Source organism: Sceloporus undulatus, unplaced genomic scaffold, assembly GCF_019175285.1.
Source record: "Sceloporus undulatus isolate JIND9_A2432 ecotype Alabama unplaced genomic scaffold, SceUnd_v1.1 scaffold_22, whole genome shotgun sequence".
Lineage (NCBI taxonomy): Eukaryota > Metazoa > Chordata > Lepidosauria > Squamata > Phrynosomatidae > Sceloporus > Sceloporus undulatus.
Genome location: NW_024802944.1, coordinates 1,134,777 through 1,155,711, shown reverse-complemented (window position 1 = coordinate 1,155,711; position 20,935 = coordinate 1,134,777). Strand labels below are relative to the sequence as shown.

The 20,935-nt window shown below is 41.7% G+C and overlaps 1 protein-coding gene across 1 annotated transcript; it reads left to right on the top strand.

Annotated features, from left to right (window-relative positions):
• Nucleotides 1-3,597: 3,597 nt before the first annotated feature.
• On the top strand, nucleotides 3,598-19,266 carry LOC121917518 (actin-related protein 5). The gene is made up of 9 exons (XM_042443553.1): nucleotides 3,598-4,017; nucleotides 4,130-4,359; nucleotides 5,814-5,983; nucleotides 7,727-7,944; nucleotides 8,624-8,806; nucleotides 12,372-12,494; nucleotides 14,976-15,115; nucleotides 15,777-15,909; nucleotides 18,588-19,266. The coding sequence occupies exons 1-9, from the start codon at nucleotides 3,625-3,627 to the stop codon at nucleotides 18,843-18,845; spliced, it is 1,848 nt and encodes a 615-aa protein (XP_042299487.1). The 5' UTR covers nucleotides 3,598-3,624; the 3' UTR covers nucleotides 18,846-19,266.
• Nucleotides 19,267-20,935: the final 1,669 nt, after the last annotated feature.

The following is a 20,935-nucleotide window of genomic DNA, read 5'->3' as shown; positions in this document are numbered from 1 at the left end:
ATAAATTAATCGGAAAAAATAATAGAGAATTTCCTTTATAGAACATTAGCGTTCAGATCCTAAAGTTGAATTTCTAAAAGTATTTACATGGAAATAAGACCTATTAAATCTAATAGGTCCCACTTGCAAGTAAAACTGCTTAGGACTGCGGTGCGTAACTGCAAGATCTCATGTGTGTTTCTCAGTGTGTTCAGCGTGGCTGATTCCTAGGCAACTCTGTGTATATGGTATTGTACCCTTGCAGTCTATGTGTTTAAGCTGATTTCTGTCTGTGTAATTATTTCTGAAGAAGAATACTAAAAGTATGTTGTTGTTAACTGCCCTAGAGCTGGCCTTGACTCATGGTGATCCTGTGGATGAAACATCTCCAAGACCCCCTGTTCTCCACTACTCTGCTCACATCTTGAAGGCTCATGCCCCTATTATTGAGTCCAGCCGTTTGGTATGTGGCCTTCCTCTCTTTCTACTGCCCTCTACTTTTGCTGGCATTATTGTCTTTTCCACTGATTCATGCCTTTTCATGCTGTGTAAGCCAAAGTACAACAACCTCAATTTAGTCATCATAGGCGGGTTACAGACCACTGAAAAGCAGCGGTCTGCTGCCGCCGCCGGTTACAGCATCTGGAAACTGCAGCAGCCAAACGGCGCGGTTCCCGGACGCTGCAAAGAAGGAACGCGAAAATTGTGCTCCTTCCTGTGCCCCAGAAGAGATGGCACAAGTGCTGAAGCGTGCACTCACAGCGTCATTTCTGGGGCGCGACATGCGGATGCAGTGCGTCCGCTATGTCAAGATGGCGGCGGCCATGTGGAATGGCCGCCGCCATTTCTACGGACTCAGTCCGTACTAGGGTTAGGGGCATCTGGAAGAGACGCCCCTTTCTAACCCTAGTACGGACTCAGTCCGTGCTAGGGTGCCCGTTTGTAACGGGCCTTTGTTTCTATGGAGAGCTCAGGCTTAATCTGTTCTAGAATCCATTTCTTTTTCCTCTTGGCTATCGATGGCATCCTCAGCACTCTTCTCCAGCACAACATCTCAGATGAATTTATTTTCTTTCTGTTGGCTTTCTCACATCTGTAGATGATGAGGAGGAACAGAATGGCTAGAAAAATCCTCACTTTCGTATTCAGAATTATATCTTTACACTTTAGGATTCTGCCCAGTTTCTTCATAGCTGCATTTTCCACTTGTGTTCTTCTAATTTCTTGGCTGTCAACTCCATTTTGACCAATATCTGATCCAAGATATGAAAATTCCTTGATTATTTCAATTTCCTTGTTATCTAGGATGAATTCTTATAGCTCTTCTGTGGAGATTAGTTTTCCTTTCTTAATATCAGGTGCTGTAGGCTATATTTCAGATGAAGAAACTGGCAAAATCACCTCTAGAGTATTCCTTGTCTAGAAAACTCACAGGGTCACCATCAGATATCAAGAGTAGGGAAAGGAAAGTAGCGATTATGCATAAAGGAGAAATAAAATCCTAAACAAGAAGTCTTGGTTTATGTAAACTGAGGTGAGCAACTTTTCCAGGAAGAGGGGAAGTAAAGCTGGCTTCAGACATAAGCTGTTAGATCAAGCCACTTCTGAATTTGGGTAGTGAGCTGTCTTTTTGTTTCACATTGCTGCTCTGTCGCTGATGCAACAGTAATACTTTCCCCACCCCCCACATACTTTGTATTAAGAACAAGGCATGTGGGGAGCATGTGCCTTGTCTTACAACTGATTCCCACTTCCGGGAGGCTTCCGGGAGCATAAACCTGCTTTAATATAAGGTGCGTGATTATCTTCACATGCTGAAGAAGTAGCAGCTTTTAAAACTGCTGCCAACATGGTGTTACCATGTTAGTAAAAGGGTCATGAGCCCTAAATAAATAATAGGACTAGATGTCATGGGGACTTTTGGTTCTATATATATTGCCCGAGCTTATAGGCAAAGAAGAGGCTGGTTTGCACATCTAACAAACTGTAGGGATGTGACAGGAGAAGGAGAAGCAACTGCTTGTACCATATGACAGGGAAAGATGTGGCAGCCATTCTCATGTTTTGGCTTGTTTTCTTCACATTGTTGTTGGTTGCAGGTTGCATTGTTTTTGTTTTGATGTATATGAGTGATGGTTGTCTTTATGGTAAATGGTATGTGTGTATTTTCCTTGGTTAAAACCCCTATGCACAAGGCTGAGTTAAGGTGGAGCTTTTACCTAGAATTCCTCTTGAACAATCTAACCCCATACATTAAAAGTGGGGATTATTTTACACACACCCCAGATGTTGTGGACTGCAGATTCCATCACAGAGTACATCTATATTGTAGAAAGAATGCAGTTTGATACCACTTTAGCTGCCATGGCTCAATCCTACAGAATCTTAGGAATCATAGTTTTGTGAGGCACTGGCACTTGGCAAAGAAGTCTAGACCTTGTAAAACCACAAATCCTAGGATCCCATTGGATGGAGCTACAGCACTTAAAGTGGTGTCAAACTGCATTGTTTGTATACTGTAGATTCATCCACAGTCAGTACAGCCAATACAGTGGGTCCTTGTTATCCAATGAGGTTTGGTTCCAGGACCCCCCATGGATAACAACATCCATGGATGCTCAAGTCCCATTAAATATAATGGCATAGAAAAATGGTTTACCTTATATAAAAAGTTAAATCAAGGTTTGCTATTTGGAATTCATAATTTTTTAAAAATATTTTCAATGTATGGATGCTTGAATCTGTGGATAAGAAATCCCAGATAAGGAGGGCCGACTGTACTGAGAGATCAAAGAGCTGCAATCTGAAAAAATTTGAAGAACCAAGGACTAAAGCAAAATGTAGGCATCTGACTAATATCTCCAGTTGTTTTTTCCTCCTGTTTGGTTTGTAACATCTTGCGTGATGAAGAAGCCCATGGATCTTCGAAAGCTTGCAGCAAGTATTTTGTGCATTTCGCTTGGCCAATAAAGGTATCACTGATGGGTTTTTGTTTGGATTTGTGAAATGGCCAACACAGCTAACCTTACATGTTTGCACAATCTTGTGGTTTGAGAGGTGTTGTAGCATCTTTGAGACTAACTGAAAGTGGCAGCATGAGCTTTCCTAGGCTTCAGTCTACTTCCTCAGATGCATCTTTCTTTCAGTTAGACTCAAAGGTGCTACAACATCTCTCTACATAATGTAATGATTCTACAGACTAACACGACTGTATCTTTGACTTCATTGTGGTTTAAGAGTGAGTGGCTGCAGCACTGGCCTTTAACCACTGCGCCACCAGGCCCCCCAAACTGTGCTCTTTAAGAGACTTTGGACTTCAGCTCCCAGAATCCCAGACTATTGGCCAACGTGGCTGAGGCTTCTGGGAACTGAAGTCCAAAATCACTTAAAGAGCACACTTTGGGGACGACCGTTGAACTGTGGCCTGTAAGAGATTTTGGACTTCATCTCCCAGAATCCTACACTCTTGGGCAACATGGCTGAGGCTTCTGGGAGCTGAAGTCCAGAATCTCTTACAGGCCACAGTTTGGGGACCATTCTCTCTCTGACAAGAAAAGGGCGGAACTTTCGAGCGCGGCCTTTGGTTTCCGGCCGGAAGTCCAAGCGGAGGGACCGGAAGCCCAAGCGAGGGAGCGTTGCCAGGCGATGGCGGCCACCGGCGGCGGCGGGGTCTTCCCTTTTCGGGATGCCCGCTGGGACCCGGACCCGACGCTAGAGGCCCTGCCGGGAGTGCGCTTGCCATCCCCGGCGCCTTTGGTGCTGGACAACGGCTCCTTCCAGCTGCGGCTGGGCTGGGCCTCTTCGGACGCCTCGGTGCCCGGGGAGCCTCTGCTGCGCTTCCGCTCGCTGGTGGCCCGGAGCCGAGGCGCCCGAGGAGGGGCCGGGCCCGAGACCCAGGTGGGCAACGACCTGGGCAGCCCCGAGCCCCTCCGCTGGCTCCTCCGCTCGCCCTTCGACCGCAACGTCCCCGTCCAGATGGAGCTGCAGGAGCTGCTCTTCGACCACGGCTTCCAGCGCCTCGGACTCGCCTCGCAGCAGGTGGGCCAGGATGGGGCGGGCTGGGCTGCGTCCGCACGGGAGGAATAACCCGGTTTGGCAGCGCTTTGGCTCCTCGTGTGTTTGACTCTGCCTCACTCCCACCTTCGTTTAGGGCCGCGTCGACCATCCAATTGTGGTGACAGAAGCCGTCTGCAACCCGCTCTATTCCAGGCAAATGATGTCGGAGCTGCTCTTTGAATGCTACCAAGTGCCAAAGGCCTCTTACGGCGTGGACAGCCTCTTCAGCTTCCGCCACAACCAGAGGCAAGGCTGGCCCAGCAGCGGCCTCGTCCTCTCCTCCGGGTATCAGTGCACCCACATCCTGCCAGTCCTGGATGGCAGGTGAGTCCGGTGGCTGTTGTGAGGCTGTGTGGTGGTGTGTTACAGATTGTGTGTGTGTATAGCCTGGCTGCTATTCTGGGCCTGGGAGAGGATCCATTCAGGTAGCTTTGACGGGTGGTTTATTTCAAATGCTAGAGACGATGCTGCACTGCAGAAATAATCCAGTTTGAGACGGCTTTAACTGCTCTGTCTCAGTGATAGAGAGTCCTGGGGATTGAGCTTCATTGTGGCACCAGAGCTATCTCTGACAGGGAAGGCTAAATCTCTCACAGAACTCACTGGCATTGAGCAGTTGGGCAGTTAAAGCGGTCTCAAACTGGATTATTTCTGCAGTGTGTTTGGGACCAGAGCGCAGTAGTAACCCTTCTGGTTTTCTTTGGCCTCTGGGTGGCTTTTATTATTGTTGCTAATTACAACAGTGTGCTTTACCCAGTTCCAGGAAATGTTTAAGTGTCAAGCAGATTTGGGCTTCTGGGAGTAAGAAGGAGGAGGAAGAGGCAGAGTGTGAGTTAAAGGGAGAAGGGAGAGAGAAAAGGACCCCAAGCGGTTTCTTCCAGGGCAGAAGCAAGATGGCTAAGCTTTGCGTTAGGTTACAGTGGCAGAAGAGTGTTCAAGACCATTGGAATGGCTGGTTGTGATGCAACGTTCATTCACCGTTGTCCAAGTTGCTTTTGCCTTCAGCTCAGAAAGCTATACTGTGCCCAACTGGATATTAAAGTATTACAGGTTAAATCTCCCTTATCTGGCGTTCTGAAACCCAAAATATCCCAAAACCCCAAACCTTTTCATCGGTTGCTGAGACAGTGACACCTTTGCATTCTGATAGTTCAGTGTATGCAAACTTTATTTCATGCACAAACATATTAAAAATATATTGCATAAAATACCTTAAGCATATGTTATATAATGTAAACATAAATGAAATTTGTGTTTAGACGTGGGTCCCATCTCCAAGACAACTCATTATGTACATATTTGCAAATACAGGTATTCCAAAACCCCAAACATTCCTGGTCCCAAGTATTTTGGATAACAGCTATTCAACCTGTACAAGCAAAGGGAAACGGAGTCAAAATTACGATTCTTGAAAGCCTTCATGATTCTTTGTTACTTTCAATCTCTGATATGAAGAGTCCAATGAACTACCTTTTCCTAAGTCATACACATTCACTTTTGTTTAATAATAATAATAATAATAATAATAATAATAATAATAATAATAAGTTTTATTTATAGCCCGCTATTCTGCAATGATCATAGCGGTGTACAGTAAAAATTGAATACAATACAAATACAAGGTGACAGTTAAAGGAGGGAGAAGTCTCGTCCTTCAGGCAGTCCCCAATGTTGCTGGGTCTGCCTGATCGCTCCCTCTGAGGCCAAGATGACAGTTAAAAGAGGGAGGAGCCTCTTCCTTCAGGCTGTCCCTGATGTTTGTTCTTGTCGACTGGTAGGTTGGATGCTAGAAACTGTAAGCGTATAAATATTGGAGGGTGCCAGGCTGCTCTGTACCTTCAGCGTCTTCTACAGCTAAAATACCCCGGGCATTTCGCTGCCATCACTCTCAGCCGCGTAGAAGAAATACTTCATGAACACAGCTATGTTGCAGAAGATTACAAAGACGGTAAGCACTGATATCAGAGGCTGCCAGGCACCTTTATTTTCTATTTCATGTTTGAAATGAGAAATATTAAAGGATGGAACAAATTTTAAAAAATAATGATGAAATTTCATTGCTTTGCATTTCACCATATCACTGTTAGAGATGATTTGGTAGGTTATTGAAATGATACTCCTTATTTAGAAATAGTACAGCATTTTAATCACGTGTTACTGATGAGCATATTGATAGAAATCAGTTAGTTATTTAATTAATCTAGGTTTGCTTGAAATATATTGACAAGTGTTCATTAGTGTTATCGGATGAGTTCTGAAACAAATACTACACCAGAAATCTGCATTAAATTTATAGGGTTTTTTTTAAAAAAAGAGAGAAATCCCGTTTCACTGAGATCTTATTATATACAGTATAGGCTTAGCTTAGTTTGGACAGAATGTAATTATAATTGCTGGTATTGTAAGCTTTCCAAGATAGATATTTTTGGACTGGCCATTACTGAATATGAATTTTAAACAAATTGAACATCAGTAATCCCATTCTATTAAGAAGGAAATTTAGTTTTATTAAAGCATTACTGAAGTGATGATCAATTTATTGGTGTCTGCCAATGAGGTTTAAATGGGAAGAACATACAACCACCATTCTTTGACATAAATGACTCAGGAGAGTGTAAGATATGGTGTGCCATGGATTAATGAACAAATATGGTCAAAGTACGGAAAGTAGGGGCAGATGCTGTGAAAAGCGAGCCTGCTTCTTATTTATTTAAATAGAAGTCCAACATAAAGGGCAATCGTTTGTAAGGAAAATCCTTTTTAGTGCAAACCTGTTTAACAATTGAATAGTTATCAGTACTGTATTTTATTATGTTTAGTTGTGAACTGTATTTTATACTGTCTCTGTTTTAGACATATATTTATGTTATTTATAAACTGAATTAAAAAAAATAAAAACAAACAGTAACCTTAACAATAATGCATGTCTAACCTTAACCATGACTAAAAATGGGAATTTAATCTGAAAGTAGCTCATCAGGTTTGTATTATTCAACGCAACAGATTTGCTAGGCTAGCCCCCAGAATCATTGGGAATACTAACTAATTTGTAAAAGCATGTGTACACTTATAACTAGTAAAGTAGCAAAGCACAATGGGTCCAGTCTAGACAGCTTTAATTGAGCTTGGTTTCCACTGAACTCAATGGGACAAATTTAGTTATGGCTTGATTTCAATGGGACCTAAATCCAGCTTGTCTAGAGCCAACTCTTTATGTCAAAGAAGGGCTGAATAGACTGGATTTTGGTCAACAACTGGTTTTGTTAAGACTGTTTCATGGAGATAATAGTTAAGTCTATTTTCTGCTGTGTTGCACACTTCCAACAAGTCTCATTGCTGTATCCTTTTTGTATCCTTTCATGATTCTAGATTCTCTCTTGGAGCCGTGTGTTTTTAATCTGAACCAGAAATTGGCTTTTAGTGGTTCTATTAGCTAATATGTATTTTATGGCATAGCCACTTTGGAAGAAAAATCATGAGTATAAACCCTCTCCTTACTACAAGTGGATGGAGAGCTTTCTGTTAAATGCTGTTAATTATTCTCAAATGGCAAATTCTCTTGAAAATATTAGCAATAATAGTGGGCAAAAGAAGTAAGGTTTCCCCCTTAATTTGCTTAAGTAGATATTTCCAGAAGCATTAATGCGTAGAGGGGAAAAACTCACTGTTGTGCTTTCAAAAACTTGACCAGAAATGCAGAAGTGGAGATCACCTGAATATTATGAAAACAATGTGCATAAGATGCAGCTGCCTTTTTCAAATAAACTCCTGGGGAGCACTCTCACATCTGAAGAGAAGCAGGAGAGGCGGCAACAGCAGCTTCGACGCCTTCAAGAGCTTAATGCTCGCCGGCGAGAGGAAAAACTTCAGCTTGATCAAGAGAGGTTGGACAGACTGCTTTATGTTCAGGTAACTCTGTACAGTGTGTGCGTTGCACTTCTGGTTTATGGGAACTGAACAAAGAGAAGCTGTAGGGAGAATTCTTAGGTTCAAACTACGTGAAAAATTCCCTATATGATCCTGCCAGAGTACTAAGATGTTCAAGGGAGGGGTTTTCTCTTTCTCCTGCCACCATCACAAACCCCTCTGATGAGGACATGGGAGAGAGCCTTCTCAGTGGTAGCTCCCATTCTGTTGAATTCCCTTTCATGGAAAGCTAAGCTGGCTCCTTCTCTGCTTTCCTTTCCTGGTAGGAAAATACCTTTTTATTCAAACAAGCTTTTAATGAATAATTGGTTTCAGGGAGCTTTTTATGGGTTGTATGCTTTTAAAAAAACTTTATTGGGGAGAAACCGATGGGCAGGATTGAGGCTGTGGCAAACACACGCTGTGGCCCAATCTGCCTTGAAGCCAGCTGCAAAAGAAACAGATAAAATCTGTTCTTTTTTGGCCGACGAAAAGGCAGCATTTCCCACCCTGCCACTGAACTGGTTGCTGAATAATAAGTTAATACGTAAATTCTGTTGGTCCAGTAGGTCTGCTGTGGTTTGGATCAATTTGAATTTAGCATTTATGACCCCTAATGATAATAAGATTTGCTTCTAAGACCCATTTATAGCACTTGCAGTCTTTTATACTTTGTGTATAGGAACTGTTGGAAGATGGTCAGATGGATCAGTATCACAAAGCTTTGGTGGAACTTAACATGGACTCTGCTGAGGAACTTCAGTCTTACATCCACAAACTGAGTTTGGTCATTGAACAAACCAAACAGAAAATCCTACAGGCAGAAGCTAGTGTCGAAGTGGATGTTGTGGATAGCAAGCCAGAGGTACCACAATGCTTTTACATTTTTACTTTCAACACATAAGCACAAATGCATGTGAAGCAGTTTCAACATTTTGTCATAAGGACTGTCCTACCATTGCATGCAGACCTATCTACTGCTGTCTCCTGCTGCTGCTGCATCCTTTGTTTTGCCATCCTTACTTGTGTAATAGAAAAATCAGCTGATAAAGCATGACAGGATTGTAGCCAAAAAGAGGTCGCTGAAAAACAAGAGGGAAGTATCATGTTCACAGGAATCTTGAGGCTTGCAAAAGGTTTCTTTAAAAAAAACTTCAAGAGATGCACCCTCCCCTGTAAAAGTAAATAAATAAATAAATATGGAAAATATTTACATGTTGATCCCTGATCTTATTAGCAGTCACCCCCCAAAAAATTTTTTTGGAAATTGTGGGAAAATAGTGACATGCTTAGAGTTTAAATTAGAGGTGAGGAAGATCTGCTTATCAGACCTAACCAGTATAGCCAGCGGATTCTTGGAGGTGTGGGTCAGCAATATCTTTAGGAGTGCACTTTGTCCATTCCTGGTTAACTGTAATTTGTTTGAAGGAAGTGATGGAAAGATGAAGGCTGTTGAAGTTGAAATATGCTAGCAGACTTTCCCAGCTCCTTTTTGGCTTGCACCATCTTTACCTAACATTTCTTGTTCCCTGTCAAAAAAAAAAAAAAAAAAACTGTTTTTTCATTACCAGACATATTTACTGGTAGTAGTTTGAAATACTAACAGGAAAATTACAAACATGATCCATATGTTTGTGCCAAAGACAAATCATGAATTCCTGTGAACTGTTTGCCCCAGAAACTGAGCAGTCTGAGAAAACTGTTGCTGCTATGGTTGAACCAGGTTGAGAAAGTGTGATCATCTTTCTCTGTCCTGCTGCTGCAGAGCTAGTATAAAACCTGTCCCCCCCCCCCTTATTTTTAGTAGAACTGTCACACTAATGAAATTCAGGAAAACCTTTATTTTTCTTTTCTCAGTCATAATTTTATTGTAACTAGCAAACAGCCATTATGAAAATATAATACAAATATTATTTTTGATCTTTGCTTTCAAGTATAAGGCCAGAGTCAAGAATTTAGCGGTTCTAAAAGCACTTAAATATTTTGTCATCTGTCTTTTCAATCTTTCGTACTCCTCATTACACCAAGCATTTCCCCAGTTGGAGTTACAGGTTTTGGAAGCAGGAACTGTTTTTAAAAAGAAAGGTTTGGGTAAATCTATTTGGCACACTATTTGGCAGATCTTTTCTCCTGGTATGAACCGGCCCAGACTCTGAGATCCTCTGGAGAGGCCCTTCTCTCCATCCCATCACCATCACAAACATGGTTGGTTGGGATGCAAGAGAGGGCCTTCTCGATGGCTGCACCTAGACTCTGGAACTCCTTGCCCATGGAGATCAGAATGACTCCCTCCTTGATGGCCTTCCACCGGCAGGTGAAGACCTACCTGTTCACACAGGCATTTAAGGAATTGCTATAAGGACAGGCTGGGATGTTGGACCATTTTAAAAATTTGTTACAGTTTTTCCCCCTCTTACTTATTGTTTTATATTTTTAAAATATGTTTTATTCTTTTAATAACTATGTTTTAATACTGTAATAATTTAATTCCTTTTTAATGTACTTTTAAAAAATGTTTTTAATTGTACTGTTTTTAATGCTGTGAAGCCCCTCAGAGCGTCAGTCCTGGGAAAAATATAATAAATAAATCCATCAGTTGCTGGAATAGTGAGATAAGTAAACCTGTATCAGTGGCCTGTGTTATCTCACCCCTTAGTTTCATAAAATACCCCAGGTTCAATTTTGATTCCAAGTCTGATTGCAGTACATGATTCTGTTTAATCCTCCTATCTACAGTCAATATCATTTCTTAAGGTTGATGATCATTGCCCACTTCACACTCAACCATAAAGGCTGACAACTCTGGAAACCAGGGTTCAATTCTGGGTTTGGCCATGAAATCCACTGGATGTCCTTGGGCAAATCACATGCTCTCAGCCTCAGGGAAAGGCAATCCTTGTCTAAGCAAATCTTGCCAAGAAAACACCATGAAAGGTTCACCTTAGGCTCGCTGTAAGTTGGTGACAACTTGAAGACTGATAACAACAACAAGCAGAATAGAAAGGAGGATTGTGTGAGGGCACAAATGAATGTGTGTAGAAGTACATTATACATCACCACACAAGCTAACAAGGATTAATTGTCCCTTCCTAACTAACTAATAGCATTATACATCACATTTTCAGCTTAGGGTTTTCATAGTAGGTATTGTTGATGGCAAATGTGCATCCTTTTTGCAAGAGGGCAAAGAGGACAATATACTGAAAGTCCGTGCATCTTTTAAGAAATGATTTTTGGAGGATACGTTTTACTTGCAGGCAGAAGAATAATAATATTTGCTACTACATTTTCAGTTTGTTCTAGAGAATATAAAGGAATGGTCTTCTTATCCTTATTAATCTTATCTTTATGTAACCTTTTACTTTTAAGTTGTGTAAATTTCCTTTTTTTTCCATAGTTAAAAATAGCACATTTGGTTTATGGTTGCCAAAGGAAATCCTTGGCTTAAAATCCCAAAGCCTAGCATTATAGCACCAAGTAAAGTAGTTTACTTTGCGTATGAAACCACACTTTATAAATAATATTAATAATAAATAAATAATAAATAAATTTATTATTTTTATACCGCCCTTCCATAGATCAGGGCGGTTCACAGCAAATATCAATAAAACAATTAAGAATACATAAAAACACCCCTCTCTCACTGACCCCTCCTCCCTGGTAAAAAGCCACCACAGCGGCAAGACAGTCCTCCGCAGTTCTGGGGAGCTTCTTCCCAGGTGACATGGGGGGGGGGCAGCGGCAGAAGTAGTCCTCCACCAGCTCTCAGGCAGTCCCCGATGTTGCTGGGTCTGCCTGATGGCTCCCTCTGAGGCCGAGATGACAGTTGAAGAGGGAGGGGCCTCTTCCTTCAGGCAGTCCTCGATGTTGCTAACATCATATTCTAACATGATGATGCCTTTAACCCACAATGAACTGAGAGGTAATACATATTCTTTCATTTTAGCAGCCTGGTTTTTGTGGCCCTTTGGAGGAATAATAATTACTTTAAAAATACTGCAGCGTGAAAGTAGCAATTTTCCAACAAAAACCCACCATAAAAACAACAACTATTCAGAACATTTATTTAGCCAGCAAATATTTATTTTCCAGGCTCACACCAACATGGTACAGAATAAAATGTTTGATAGCCACAGTTGGTGATTCTGTACATGTACCAAGTTTGAGGCAGCTTGAAAATTAATCTTATACATTTTTTTTAAATGTGGAATGATGCCACTTTGGACCATGTAAGTTAGACTGGAAATGTTTCTTTCTTAAGCCAACTCAGTAAGGTATAATAAGTTCAAGTGAACTTGGTGAGAATTTTAAAAATATTTGCCTCTTTTTGGAACTGAATGCTATCAACTAGTAGGAAGGGATAATTTATCCTTGTTAGCTTGTGTAGCTTTCCTGTTTACTGGAATAACCTGTGGTCCATTTTTTCTAAGATTCCTGATTTGGATCCATTGGGCGGTGAACAATCCATAGAAGATGTGGAAAGCATTAATGAATTTGAGCCTTTATTTGCTGAAGAGCAACCTGAAGCAGAAAAGCCGGTCACTACAGTTCAGGTTTGTCTTTATATGAACATACTTTCAAGGCTACAAAGTATCTATATAGTCACTTAGGGCCAAAACAGCACACCATGGCCCCAGTCTGGCTATTTGCCAGCTCAAAAAGAGGTGGCAAAATGCCGTTCCTTTATGAGCCAGCAAATGTGTCCCCTTTTAGTTGCCGCTGCCGCTTTGAAGCACTCCTATGACGTGCAGTGTATAATTGCTACACTGCCGGAGCATCACAATGCTGCCCGTCATCTGGTCGGGCAGGTGATGTGCCACTGGCTTGGGGGCTCACGTTGAGGCAGGCATCATTGTAATTTTTAATTGTTTGATTTTTTTTTATACTGTTGGAATCTGCTTTGATTCCTTTGTGAAAAAGCAGAATACAAATAAATTTTATTATCATCATCATCTAGCCCTCCCTTCAGCCACCATCTTGAAGGGAGAGAGAGGGGCAGGCGAGCTCCAATTGCCTTGCCTGAAAGAACAATAAGCCCTCCCTTCAGCCACCATCTGGAAGGGAGAGAGAGGGGCAGGCGAGCTCCAACTGCCTTGCCTGGAAGAAGACTAGCCCTCCCTTCAGCCACCATCTTGAAGGTAGAGAGAGGGGCAGGCGAGCTCCAACTGCCTGGCCTGGAAGAAGACTAGCGCTCCCTTCAGCCACCATCTTGAAGGAAGAGAGAGGGGCAGGCGAGCTCCAACTGCCTTGCCTGGAAGAAGTCAAGCCCTCCCTTCAGCCACCATCTTGAAGGGAGAGAGGGGGCAGGCGAGCTCCAACTGTCTGCCTGGAAGAAGCAGAGTCCTCCCTCTGGTCCATCTGCCTTGGTCCAGGCCTCAGAGGGAGAGAAGAATGCTGGACCTGATCCCCTCCTCCCTCACCATTCCTTCTCCTTTTGTGTTGTGTCTTTTAGATTGTAAGCCTTCGGGCAGGGAACTGTCTGGTTAAAATAATAAATGTAAGCCGCCCTGAGAGCCATTAGGGCTGAAGGGCGGGATATAAATAAATAAATAAATATATCATCATCATCTAAATGCCACTCCCCCACGCCACCCCCAAGCTGGTGCTTATTGCCAGTCTGTTTGGGGCCTTAGTCTTCATATTGTTGGATTGCCATTCCCACAATCCCTTTGCATGGCCATGCTAGCTGGGTATTCTGTGATCTGAAGGACAGAATGTAGGACCCAAGTTTTGAAACCACTGCTTGGGGCCATGGGTGGAAACCAGTAGCCCATGGGTCATCTGCAGCCCATAGGGCTTCCTGTCCTTGACCACCCATATTCCCTGGTGCCCTACTTAAAGTTATGGTCTGTTGCTTATTTTGGAGTGAAAGCAGGTGATGCCTAATTGCAGGGAGTGGATGGGGAAGATAAACCTTCTGAATGGTGGCTTTTTGCCAAGTATAATTGCTGGGGTGGGCAATTTTTTTTTCTGTGTTTGAATCTCATCATGGAGTGATGCATGCACACATAGCATGAAAGAATGGATGGAACATCCATTTTTTGCAGGATGAGCCACCTGTGATGGGTATGCAGCCCTCAGAAAGTTAAGGCACGGGGGATTGTGGCCTTTAGGGTCAAAAAGTCCCTCATCTTTGCTCTAGATGCAGATGGTTTCAGTTGTACATTAGTTGTTGTCGTAAGTTGTTTCCAACCTATGGCCATCCTAAGGTGATCTCATCACAGAGTTTTCTGGGGCTGAGTGTGTGACTCACCCAGTAGGTTTCCATAGCCAAGCGGGAATCGAACCCTGATTTCCAGAGTAGTAGTCCAGTCCTTAAATCACTACATCACACTGGCACTAAATACAATTATTTAGTGATATTGTTCCCGCTATACATAAACATTTCATTTATGTATCATAACTGAAGCAGTTAAGTGCCTGAGTGGTCCTTAGAGGAATTCAGAATGGGAAAGATGTACCCCGAAGCATTTGCATGTTGTGTTAATCATGTTTGATACAAATGATGTCTTGCAGAGATTATTTATAATGCACTAAACATTTCTTATTAGAGATATATGTGTGTATGTGCCTCACATTGCCTGTCTACTTAAGGCAATCCCGTGAATTTCTTAGGCAAGGAATACTCAGAGGTAGTGTACAGTTACCTTCTTGTAAACTATAGGCTGCACAACACAAAAAATTAAAAATCATTGTCCCTGCCCCCAAACCTGTGCATGATAGTAGGAAACAAGGAAAACACCAAATAGAAGCAGTTATAATGTTTAATGACAAGGTGGAATGGACACTGAGGAAAAGAAAACACTTATGGAAGAGAAAAAGCTAAATGGCTAGCAGTCTCACGTCACCAAAGAAATCTCCTGTTGCAGCCATACTGAAAGGCTACGAATAGAAAACACTGAAAATGTGAAGTCTTTTTGGATAAGAGCAACACATAGTTTGATCCACATATGCAACATTTTTACAATAAGATCCAAAGTAGAACAGATGTTTTGTAGAAAAGCCCTCTTCTGAATCTTTTGGTGTCTTTGCAGCCTGTATTTAACCTGGCGGAATACCATCAACTCTTTCTTGGCACAGAAAGAATCCGAGTTCCTGAAATTCTGTTCCAGCCATCCTTGATTGGAGAAGAGCAGGCTGGGATAGCTGAAACCATGCAGTTTGTCCTGGACAGGTTTGTGTTGAACTGCCAATTGTTTAGGAAGAGACAGAATGCCTTCAAACAATATTTGCTACTACATTTTCAGATTGTTCTATAGAATATAAAGGAATGATCTTCCTATCCTTATTAAAAAGAGAAAGAGAAAGATTGCATTGCAGCTCACATTTAAAGGAATTTGGAGAAACCATAATTTATATGTTGCATAGGACACTGCATGGTTATACATTTTGTCCACTGCGTTGAGCACAGTGCATAAGGCAGGACACATCCAGAAAAAAAATTAAAGAAGTATAGGGAGATAACTTCCATACTAGGCCCTTGTGTCTCTGTGTGAATCCTTATTAAAATGTGTACCACAAAGTGGTAACATTCAGCCATAACACTAAACCATGACCATGGCAGTTGCAGTGAGCCTCAGACTTGTATGCTGTCCTACCTCTTTCAAAAGGAGGAGAGAGAGAAGAGGTATATGTGCAGCACTGAAGCTATTATATAGCCTATTTTTACATTAGAGTTTTTTTTCCTCTTAGGACTAGTATGTACTAGTTCATCATGTTAGTAGAATTAAATATTTGCTTATATGAGATCAAATTTCAACTAATTGTTTTCAGGTTGGTGAAGTGCTGCTAGGAGCTGGAGATTGTAGTGGCTAATTTTTAAATTTTATTTTTAGGTACCCTAAAGAGCAGCAGGAAAAGCTTGTCCAAAATGTCTTCCTTACTGGTGGCAACATGATGTATCCTGGAATGAAAGCCAGAATACACAAGGAACTGCTTGAAATGAGACCATTCCAATCATCTTTTCAGGTGTCGTATTGGTGTTAGCAAGGCAGTGGCTGTATAGTCTATCTAAATATTGTGCATGCCGATATTAGTGGAACATTGGCGGGATACAAACCGCCGCTTTGCGGCGGTCTGCCGCCACCGCCGGTTAGTCCGCGGGGGAGCCGGAGCCTCCACACGGCGCGGCTCCCCTGCGGACCGAAAAAGAAGCTCCAAAATGGAGCTTCTTTTGGAGTTGCGTTTGCGACGTAGCAAGGCGCCAGGGGCGCACTCGCTACGTCACAAAGGACGCGACGCGTACGGACACAGTCCGTATTAGGCCCAGGGGCGTCTAGAAGAGACGCCCCTTTTTTAAAATAGGACATCCTCCAGACGTCCCAAATGCCGGTTTGTAACCGGCCAATGTCATATATGCAATGCTGTTGTGAGACTTTTTAATTAATTCGATACACCACCAGAATACAGCCATCTATGGACAGATGTTGAGCTAGTTCAGGTATAATACTAAATTGTAAGGTTTCTCCTTTCTCATTCACTTTTGAGCTTGTGCTTCAGTTTTACTTTCATTGCCCCCTGCCATGTCATCCAGGCCTTACAAATTGTGGTTAATTTTAACTATAATTGAAACAATCCACCCTCAAAACATGGCTTAAAAACTATAGTTTGATGCTTGCTTATTTCAATAAACGTAATTAAGGGCAATCATAGTTTCAGCTTCAGACACCAGTCTAATCTGTGATTAATCTGAAACAAAGATAGGAGTAACTTATTTTCCCCTGTTAGACAAAGGAGGAAAAGTTAAAAGACAGGGTGGGCCAACTGCTGGATTGGAAGAATGCATAAGCTTCCTATGGGAACCTGAAGGATTCCACTCTCCAAGATTTGGCTGTAAAAAAGGCTAAAAGTACAGTGATACCTCTGTTAATGAACTAGACATATTCTTGGGCATTACTTCTTCAACAGCAAATTTGGTAATAGGGGTAGGAATAACATGGAAAAACTAGGCATAGATTCCTGCACCCAAAAAAGAGCAGCACAACTTGTTTCAGCAAATGTTTTATTTGAAGCTAAAAGTATGCACTTGTGACAAGAAACAACTCAAATAAGCCTTTCATAAATGAAGAAAAATATTTTGAACCTTCTAGAGGTTACTTGAAAACTTCTTCCAAATGCATCCAGGGATGACTTTTTTTTTTCACCAGTCTTCACTTTTCTTATGATTTCCATTTTTGTGGCTAGACCTACAGGCCTATGCTTTTTTAAATATGCTGGGAATAGCTGATGAAGCAGACTTATCCACCCTCCCTTTTCCTCTCTCTTCTCCTGTTCAGCAAGGTATTCTGGAGCTACCTGCTCTTTCCTTGCCTGTTGTTTAGAGGGCACACACAGCTACAGTTATACCAGCTACATAGTATCCCATTCTTTCCCAGCTCAAACTTGATTGCATTGTTTACTGCAGCCATGTTATTGCAACTGAACTCGAAGGACTGGGTTTCTCCAGCCCTTCTTCAGTATCCTCCCAATGTTGATACTAAAAAATATTACTGCCAGATTTTGGGGGGGGGTGTGTTGGTAAGAGGGTACTGGCAGGCATAAAAACCCATCTCAGACTCCCCCGCATATGGGGAAATGAGAGTATGCTCAAGTCCCAGAGGAAATAATGAGGCAGGTACGCACCTCAATGCTTCTAATGGGGCTTGCCTTCTACGGAAGCTCAAAGCCATGCAAGGCAAGCCCGCCTATGAGGAGGGCTGACTGTATTACATTTTTGGACTACAACTCTCAATATCTGTCAGCTAGTATGGCCAGTGGCCAGGCAGCTGGGAGGTTCTGGAAGTTGTAGTACAAGAAAGCAATTTTTCCCTGCTCTGACTAAAATAGTGACAAACATTTGACCTCTGTAGTTAGAGATGGTATGCTGTTGCATAAACCTATTGAGAAGGTGTAGTTCGGGAAAGTTACTGCTTTTCTTCCATTTGCATATAGTACATCTGGTTGGCTTCTATGGGGAAACAAGGTCGTGGACTGCATGGATCTTTGGTTTGATCCAGGAAGGCTTTTACATTTTCGAAATTGTAATGACAAATAGGGGTTGGATTTTGTGCTTTTTCTTACTTGTTTAAAACATACTCCTTTGTCCCATTTACCAGCATCCAAAGCAGCTGACATAATCACAATAACAAAAAAAGAAGCCTAGTGTGTACAACTAGTAAAATAAGAAAATTAACATGCCAGAGCAAAAATAAAAACAGTTCATTAAATCCTTCAGAAAATACAAACATTTATGTTGGCATATAATGTCATCAGACATTTGTCTAGAGAAACTATCTCATAAGAAAGGGACCAGGATAAATGGATACAGGCTTTGACCTAAATCCAGTTGTTAGTCTTAAACTAAAATAGACCACTGAATCAATAGAATTTACAAAGCTGTTGACTTACCCATTGTTTCAATGTGTCTACTGAAGCTGGTATTAACAATTAGATTTAGTTCTTTATCTCTATCTGTCACTTTGCATAACCCCAGGATGGGGACATTTTGAGAAGAAAAGGCTAAGAATAAGATAGTAAGAAACAGGTCATCTGAAATCGTTTTTGAGCTGGTTGTACTACATCAGCTTTACTCTTGTGTTACCATTCTGGTTCTGTTACATCCACTTTCACTACACTAATCAGACCGTGTTTGTTTTGCTGTCATGTAGGTACATCTTGCTTCAAATCCTGTTCTAGATGCATGGTATGGTGCTCGGGAGTGGGCCTTACAGTACATGAACCATGAAGAAGGCTGGATTACTAGGAAGGATTATGAAGAAAAAGGTGGTGAATACCTTAAGGAACACTGTGCTTCCAATGTCTATGTACCTATTCGTCTCCCAAAGCAGGCTCCAAGAACTGTTGAAACATCAGGATCCACTAAAGCACCAGGAACTGTGACAAACAATGCCTCTGAGCAGGCATAATCTGCAGATTGCCAGGGTATGTAATCTCAAAATAGGAATGGCCCATGTCGAGGATACTGTTTTCCATAGCAGTGAAGCAGCTGCCATTCACAGAACTGAACATGAATTTAGTTAGCTTCAGCATTTTTTGGTGGGCTTGGTGCTCATGGCATCTCAGAAAACATAATCCTTTGATGGAACGACAAAAGTCTTTCTCTAGTTCCTGTATCAAGTCCTGATTGTACTATGTTCATGGTTGCCATGGAATAATTATAGGCTTTACATCAGGATTTGGTGTAAAAAGAGCAAAACAGATATTTCAGAGAAAATGCTCATTGGCCTCATTGAGGCTATCATCTTAATGTGTTTCCTAAACTAAGAAACAAAGTTGTAAAATATATTAGCAATGTAAATAAAAAAATTAATTTTTTATGCCTTTAAATGTCAAAACATTTTGTTTTTAACATACTAGAAAAATCATTCCCAGAAATCTCTCAGGGGGAATGGCCATTGGCCATACATATTGAAGGCTTGTGGGAGTTGTAGTTTAAAATATTTTTTTCCTGAATTCTGGTTTTTCCACATTTAAGTTAAATACTTTGACTATGTGGTGGAGGCCATTTCAGTAGACACATCAGTGACAATGTTAGTCCAGAAGGGGGAGCCTTTGCCCAATGGAAGAGCGCATATTCAAGGAACAACTATTCAGTGAAATTAGGATTTCAGGTTGGTAAGTTTTTAAAAATACCTTGTTATCTAATTTTGCGTTAAAAAAAATTGTTGGACCCCGCCGCCACCACCAGAATGTCCCATAGGTAAGGGATCTCATCTATAGGATATTTTTTAAAAGTTGTGTTCCAATAAAGACATCTGTTAGAAGAAGAAGTTTCATGAATGATATAAGTTTATTAAATATAAATAAAGATGGTTGAGATGAACAGTAGCTGAGACAAAAAAATATTTAATTTTAAGGCATCCTACAATAGTGTTAGATTACTAACTGAATACAGCTCTAGTGCAGCTGATGGCTTTGGGCCTCTTGACATGTGCAATAATAATAATAATAATAATAATAATAATAATAATAATAGGATTTATTTATATACCGCCCAATCACTGGGAATCCGAGTGGTTTATAACAGAGGGGATAATAGACGGTTCCCTGCCCTCAGGCTTACAGTCTAAAAGACACGACACAAAAGGAGCAGGGAATGGTGAAGGAGGGAGGGGATCAGGTCCAGCAGTTATTCTCTCCCTCTGAGGCCAGGACCAAGGCAGATGGACTGGAGGGAGGGCTCCAGTACTGCAAACCCCTTGTTTGTTTGCTTTTGCTTATGTTAAGCATGTATGGATTTTATTTTGTCATAATACTACACAGCTTTATTTCTAAATGAATGTGTCCCTGAACACTTGAACTTCACCTCTGTTTAATCAAACTCTCAGTTGTACCTGTACATTTAAAAAAATAAGTTGGTAATCTTTAAGGCCACAGGGGGGAAAGTGGAAAAAGCTATTAGCCCAAATACTGTTCAAGTTTCCATCAGTAAATTACTGGAGTACTACGTCAGTAAAAGCAGAACAGTGCTCGGCACTGATCAAAGATTCCTTTTTGCCGTGAAGCTGGAGATCATAAAGATCTATTGTTTACATTCTTTAAAATACATTCCACCCTTAATTTACACGAGGGATCCATTCCGGATTCCCCCACGTAAAGCAAATACTGGCTATACTCGAGCCCCTGTGGGACGCGCCATACCTTCTCCCCACATGGCTTTCAGCATATGCTGAAAGCCGCGTAAAGTGTGCCCTTGTATGACGTGGGTGTACTGTATTCTATATGTGCTGGTGGACTTCATATTGTTGTTGTGTACCTTCAACTTGTTTCTGACTTATGATAACCCTGAAGTGAACCTGTCATGGGTTTTTCTTGGTAACATTTGTTCAAAGGGGGTTTGCCATTGCCTTCCTCTGAGGTTGAGACAATGAGACTTGTCCAGAGTCGCCCAGGGGTTTCCATCCTGAGCAGGGATTCAAACCCAGAGTCTCCCAGAGTCCTAGTCCAACACTGAAAGCACTACACCACACTGGCTCCCTGACTTCATATAGTCCTT

Coding starts and splice junctions, on each gene's coding strand:
- LOC121917518 (XM_042443553.1), top strand. CDS start 3,625: ATGGCGGCCACCGGCGGCGGCGGGGTCTTCCCTTTTCGGGATGCCCGC. Junction 5,984..7,726: donor TGCAGAAGATTACAAAGACG/GTAAGCACTGAT, acceptor AAACTTGACCAG/AAATGCAGAAGTGGAGATCA. Junction 12,495..14,975: donor AGCCGGTCACTACAGTTCAG/GTTTGTCTTTAT, acceptor GTGTCTTTGCAG/CCTGTATTTAACCTGGCGGA.